This window comes from Euphorbia lathyris, chromosome 2 (assembly GCF_963576675.1).
Source record: "Euphorbia lathyris chromosome 2, ddEupLath1.1, whole genome shotgun sequence".
NCBI classification, from domain to species: domain Eukaryota; kingdom Viridiplantae; phylum Streptophyta; class Magnoliopsida; order Malpighiales; family Euphorbiaceae; genus Euphorbia; species Euphorbia lathyris.
The window spans coordinates 93,945,043-93,951,980 of record NC_088911.1 but is presented as its reverse complement, the minus strand read 5'-3'; the positions used below and the strand labels follow the sequence as shown (position 1 = coordinate 93,951,980).

The following is a 6,938-nucleotide window of genomic DNA, read 5'->3' as shown; positions in this document are numbered from 1 at the left end:
AATAAGTTCAGAAACTAAATTTATCCATACAACCAAGTTCCAAAGTAATTTTTGCACTTCAATTAGATCCCATGTTATATTCAAAGAACTCATTTTTCCTAGTAGTTTGTACACACACAATTTTAGCAAGGTTTTTTTTTTTTTTTTATCACATGTTGGGTCATGAAACGTATGCTATTTTCACAAATCAATACCAACTATAGTATTTTCTTAGTAAGTTCTTCCAAGTGGAGTATCTTCTCTCCAGTAGAGTTAACTATCAAATATCTGCATGTCTTAAAAAAAAAACATAAACACAAGATAGAAACATGACAAGCAGAGAATTAATTAGTCGCTTTAAAAAAAAATAACAGATTATCTATTAATAAATAGTTCCTAAATTTTGACTGAACAAGGAATCAGACATCAAACATGACAAATAGAGATTTAACTCGACTAATTTAATGAATATTCAATTATTAAAAGAAGAAATTTGTTGATGTGCTCCGCAATTTGTCAAAAAGATGTGAACTGTATTTTGAACTGTTGAGTATGATTATGTTTTATATGTTGTGATTTCGTGCACAATAAATCATACTACACATGATCCAATAAGGCATTTTCTCTCTAAATGGTAAACCCCAACGCCACATGAATCAATTAAGGAAGACTTCAGGATTATGCACATTCCACCCGAATCTTATGTTGATTTGTGAGGCTGATACAACCATTTCAGATTGACAGCCGACGTCACAGTTAAATAGCTACCACCTCATCCCCAATTCATTCAGGTACAAATAATTAATGAATTAAAAATGTGATTATTTGATTAATCAAAAAGAATTAGCAACAAGTATAGCTTGCCTGCATCTAGCTTTAGCTAGTTCAAGTCTTTCAGCCAAAGTATCTTCCTTAACAGAAGCTTTAACCATAGCTAAATCCATTTCCATCAATTTCAAAACCCTAAGTAACTCAGTCACCATTCTCTCTTCTACTTTCCCTTCTTCTTGCAATATCTCTGCCTCTTCTCTTGCTCTCTCTGCAACTATTTCTCCTACCTTTGCCAAAAGAGCCGTTGAACCATACTCTTTTCCCATTAATTCTTCAAGTTTCCCCAAAAAGTCCATTATCACATACCCTTTAGGCTTCTCAAACTCAATCTTCTTACTCCTTTTCCACCCAATTTCAAAATTTGGTGGCTCGCCTATTGTCATTTCTTGCTTTAGCTTTCTCTCTCGTATAATGCCTGATTTCCTCCTCTTTTCGATTGGGAATGTGTCTGCGCTGTTCAAGGTGCTGGAGTTTGGAGACTCAACATCGCCAATTATGGGTTCTGGTTCTGGTTCTGGGGTTGAAATTGAATTGCTAGTGCATTTGGTGAAATAGAGATGTCGTTTTGGGGGGAATTGGCGTTTTTGGATGTTTGAAGTAGAGATTTGAATGGGACTTGGTTGACACAGAGAAAGAGATTTGAGGAAAGTGGAAGCCATTATAGACCTCTTCAAGAGGATGAGGCTGTGCTTTGCCTTGTTTTCTTCTTGATTTCTACTACCTCTATTATTCAAAAAGTGATTTTTAGAAAGAAAAAGACGAGCAAAATATCGGGTGAAATTTACAATATTGTAATAATAGGAGGGTCTGTCAAACTGGATTTACCGGATAAGTTGAAAAAAAAAAAAATACTCGTGATTTACCGGATAATGTTTACTGTTAGGAGTAATTTTACTTTATCAAACTGTTTTCTCGGTCATGAACCTTGTCATCTACACTTCACTTATGAGTCATTTTATCATTCATTAGTGACAGATCATAAACATATGATTACGCGTGAAAAAAAAATTTAAAAAATAAACAGTCTATTTTACGAGTCGGACAAAAAAAATTCAAAATATTTCACCGAATAAATAAATATTAATCTTCAATTCTATTATTAAATCACAGAAAATATGATTTTTTTTTTAAAACGAACTAATATAATTGGTGCAAAATAAGGATGTAAAATATATGTGTTTTACAATAATGTCTGAAATTGATATAACTTGACAACGTTAGAGGTAAAATTGCACAATTTTAGACGTTAGAGGTAAAATTGCTCCTGACTGTAAACGTGAGGGGTATTTTTGCACCTTATCTCTGGATTATGGTCACTCTGTTCGATTAAGCGACTCGAATTATTCTCACGATCCGTTAAACTGGATTTATAGTTAGATTATGGTCACTTTATTCAATTAAGTGACTCGGATTGCTTTCACTCGAAGACATAATAAATAAATAATATATATAATTAATTTAAAATTAATATATCACTTGAAAATAGGAATGAGTTATTTTCAACTCAAAACTATTAAACTTTATGATTCATTATCATCATATTTCACTCTCATTATAATAATATTTTGCTTCAAATTAGTAGATTTTAAAATTAAGCTTTTTATTATTTTATTAGAAAAAAAAGTCTTAACTATAAAAGTAATAAGATTTTAACATCCAGAGTTTTTCCAAATGTAATGGTTTTTTTTACCTTTTTCGTTTTTTTAAATAATTTAATTAAAAAAATTAGGACTAACAATTCATGTCGGGTTGTTGAAGATTAATAAAACCCTAACAAGATCTAAATTGGAAATCCAGCTAGTTCCCGATCCGAATAATTAGATTGGCTTGTCTAGTCCGCATCTGACAACATTAGAAATCTAGTGGATAATGACTTAACTATTCAATGTCAACTGGCCCAAGTAGTAATAATTTGAAATAAAGTCTAAATTTGATATTATCGTCTTTAAGAAAGTGCAGATTTACTTATAACACGCGAAAGGTTATAAAACAAGATAAATTGTACTGATACCTAACAGAAAATTTAAACAGACTAGTTTATTATTATATGAGTCGTTATTTATCTAGCAAATCAAAAATTTTAAATATTAATTATAATTGATGTTTAGGGAAAGATTGATCATTTGTACTTCTCAATAAGTGACAAGTATTAAATGTACTTATATGACAAAAAAAGTAAAGAAATTTATAGAGAAATTTGAAGTAAATTACAAGAGAATAATATGGTAATATTTAACTATTTTTAAGCTACTTAATATAGAAACCTTAAACGTCAATTGAAATGAAAAAAACAAAAATAAAAAGGGTTAAAGTGCAAAAATATCCCTAACATTATGGGTCAGGAGCAATTTTACCCTTAACGTCTAAAATGGTGCAATTTTACCCCTAACATTGGAAACCAAGAGCAATTTTACCCCTAACGTTGATAAATTGGGTCAATTTCAGACATTATTATAAAACACATATATTTTTGTTCATTATTCTGAATCAATTGCATAATAATTCGTTCTAAAAAAAGGATTTCATGTTTTTTATAATTTAATAATAGAATTTGAGAATAATATTTATAAATTCGGTGGATTTTTTGCATTTTTTTGTCTAATCCATACAAAAAGACAGTATATTTTTTTTATTTTTTTTCACATCCCACCGAATGTTTGTGATTTGTTATTGATAAAATGACACACGTATGAAGTGTAGATAACAAGATTCATGATCGAGAAGACAGTTTGATGAATTATTTCTCAAATTAACCCAATTTATTAACGTTAGGGGTAAAATTGCTCTTGGCTTCCAACGTTAGGGGTAAAATTGCACCATTTTAGACGTTAGGGGTAAAATTGCTCCTGGCCCAAAACGTTAGGGGTATTTTTACACCTTAACCCAAATAAAAATGAAAAAACGTGATAGAATATGCAGCAAGAAAAATGAAAAAAAAATGTGAAAGACGATAAAAACAAAAACAACGGGAAACAAGAAAAATAAAAAAAAATGAGGAAAACGTTAAAAAAAAATATGAGAAAAACTCAGAAAATATAAAAACATAAAAATAAGAAATACGAGAAAAATGAAAAAAGAAAAGAAAAGAAAAATCGGAAAGAATAAGAAAATGAAAAAAAAATGTTTTTCATGTTTTTACATTTTCTTGCTTTCTTGCTTTTTTTAGTTCTCGTGTTTCTTACCGTTTTCTTGTTTTCTCCATTTTCATGTTTTTTTTTTGTTTTTTCGCATTTTTCACGCTTTTAATATTTTCCAGTTTTTTCTTCTTTTTTCTTTCTTTTTTTATGTTTTCCCCTTTTTTCACACTTTTCTTTTTTTATTGTTTTCTTGTTTTTTTTTGTTTCCCACTTCTTCATTTTCTCATTTTTCGTGCATGTTTTTTCGCTTTTCTCCTATTTTGTGTTTTATTTTTATTTTTATTTTTCATGTTTTTTCAAATTTTTTTGTTTTCTCTGTTTTTTGTGTTTTTATATTTTTTTTATTTTCATGTTTTCCTTCTTTTTAATTTTTTTATGGAAGCCGGGACGATACTGGGACTGGGACTGACATCCCAACTATGTTGGCACCCCAGCCGCAGGCTCAGCAAAACCCGAATATATTATATAAAAAATGAAAAGAGTACAAATAGGAGAGGAGAGGAGGGAGAAACGTGTTAAGAAAAACATAAATGACAAATATTACATAAATCATTAAAAACCATGGGCTGACAGAAGTCTGGAGCCGTGTTCCACCAAGTGATGTCGTTGGCGTCGACACCGAAGCGTGCAAGGGCATCCGTGGCTCTGTTGCCTTCGCGAAAGATGTGAGTGACTATGACTTCCATTTGTGAGCATTGTCGAAGACAGTTGAGCAATTGCTGACGTACCGACCAGGGGATAGAATCAGAACGGGTTAGGAGCAGCGTTACCACGACCAACGAATCGGATTCGATCCATAGGTTATTCCATCCTTTTTCCCAAGCAATGTCGACGGCAAAAATCACTGCTCTAATCTCCGCCAAAAAGGCGTTTGCAGTAGGAATTGCAAGGCGAAACTCCCATGCGCGAACCCGCGGTGATTCCTGAAAATGCCGCATGCTCCTGCTGCACCGGTCACGCCCATAGCCGTTTAATGAGATTTTTTAATTTTTTATTGTTTGTCTTTGCGTTTTTCATGTTTTCCCATTTTCATGTTAGGTTGTTTTTCTCATTTTTCCAGTTTTTCTCATTTTTTCTCTTTTCCTCGTGTTTTATATTTTCCCACTTTTCTGTGTTTTTAGTTTTCTCGAGATTTTTTTTGTTTTGCCGTTTAATGAGAGTTGTGAATAATAATTAGTAATAAATTATAAACATATAAGGCTAGTTATAATTGGACTTCATACATTTTTTTTTCATAATGCTCACATCAGATCTAAGAGACTCATTTTGTAGGCTCTTAAGTTAAATTTTGAGGAGTTTGTGGCAAAATCCGACTCTGATAGTCTTTTAGTTCCTCCTCAAAGCACTAAGAACTCCTCCACTAGTCCCTCCTTATTTCATTTTTATTAATAAATTAGCATTGAAGAGTCTATCTACTTTCAGTATTAGTAAATATAACAATATATAATAATTTTAATAATAAAAAAATAAATAATGAGTATGAAGGGTATTGTTGGAGATGTCATGTATTTTAATGTTTTAAATAGCTAAGAGTTAATTGTTTATATTACTTTTAGAGTCGTAACTAAGAGTCTCCTTTTTTTTGGTAGAAACATGAAAGGAAAAACAAACAAACAAAGAACAACTAACTTGGGATCAGCCTAGGAAAGCTAACCATGATCCTATCCTCTAAAAGAAGAGAAGAGAGAAAAATAGGAGGATCAGAAAGGGTAGTAACACCTAACAACCCCTCATGACTAGCCGCCGCCAAGCAATCTGCAACCCGGTTTTGCTATCATTACATAAATCTATATGCTATCATTACATAAATCTATATATATACTAAAGGGTAAATAATTTATTAGTCCCATAGTTTTTACCTAACACACTGTTTAGTCCTCCTATTTTGAAAAACACATTTTAAGGTCCATATCTTTTCCCAATATTAACCTTGTGGTCTTTTTATCTATTTTTTTAGATTTTTAACCGAACATATCTTAACTTTTAGGACAACCACAGTACAATACAAGTTAATCATGTTACTCTGTTATTTTATATATATCTGATTACGTTAAAAATATATCGATTACAAGTGTAAAAAAACTAGACAAAATGACCAAAGGGTTAATATTGGCAAAAGCTAGAGACCTTATAATGTGTTTTTCAAAATAAAGGGACTAAACAGTGTGTTAGGTAAAAACTAGGGGACTAATAAATTATTTACCCTATAAGAAAAACTGGATGTTATAGCTGCTGATGTGGCGTAATTTTAGAGTTTTTTGATGATATGGTTGTTTTCCAGAGCATCACATTTTTTTTACTCCTGATTTTTATTTACTAAATTTAAAATTATTTTTGGAAGTACTAAAGAAAAACCAACTTCTCCTCATTTCCACGATCTCTCTTATCCCTTCCCACGAACGATTCCTTTTTCTCACGATCTATCTAGCAGTTTATGTCTCATACCCACATATCCTACTTTCTCTTTCTTTTTCTCTTTCTCTTTCTTTTTTCTGGGTTTTGTTGCAGAAACACCAGGTAAGGTACCTTTATTCCGCCGATTATAATCTCCTACTTAATTTGTCCATTTTTTCTAGTTTTTGTTGTAGAAACACCATTTTATTGTTAACCATTTCTCTCAAATTTTGTCAGCTTTATTTAATCTAGAAACTGCAATTTAGTATGAATGTTTGACATTTATATACTGAGTTTGGTAATGGAGTTTATATGTCATTACTAATGGGAGAAATGGTTAATTCCTTTGGAAGCAACCAGAACAATGATAAAATGGTTGAAGTAGAATTTGTAAGGCGTTTCTTCAATTTTATATAATTTTGTTGATACTGATTTTGTTTTTGCACTGCAAATGTTTCCTCAGGCTTCTCTGAAATTTGTCTACTTAGCTGTTGCTTATTGTTATATTCACTTATTGTTTGCAGGTTGGTGATTGCCAACATGTTTGTTTTTCAATGTAATGGAGCTAGAGTTAAAATTTATCGGTGTTATTATTGG

At 31.2% G+C, this 6,938-nt stretch overlaps 1 protein-coding gene across 1 annotated transcript; it reads right to left on the bottom strand.

The window, feature by feature from the left end:
• Positions 1–784: 784 nt before the first annotated feature.
• On the bottom strand, positions 785–1,532 carry LOC136220705 (protein CHLORORESPIRATORY REDUCTION 41, chloroplastic). Its single transcript, XM_066008498.1, has one exon. The coding sequence runs from the start codon at positions 1,467–1,469 to the stop codon at positions 813–815; it is 657 nt and encodes a 218-aa protein (XP_065864570.1). The 5' UTR covers positions 1,470–1,532; the 3' UTR covers positions 785–812.
• Positions 1,533–6,938: the final 5,406 nt, after the last annotated feature.

Coding starts and splice junctions, on each gene's coding strand:
- LOC136220705 (XM_066008498.1), bottom strand. CDS start 1,469: ATGGCTTCCACTTTCCTCAAATCTCTTTCTCTGTGTCAACCAAGTCCC.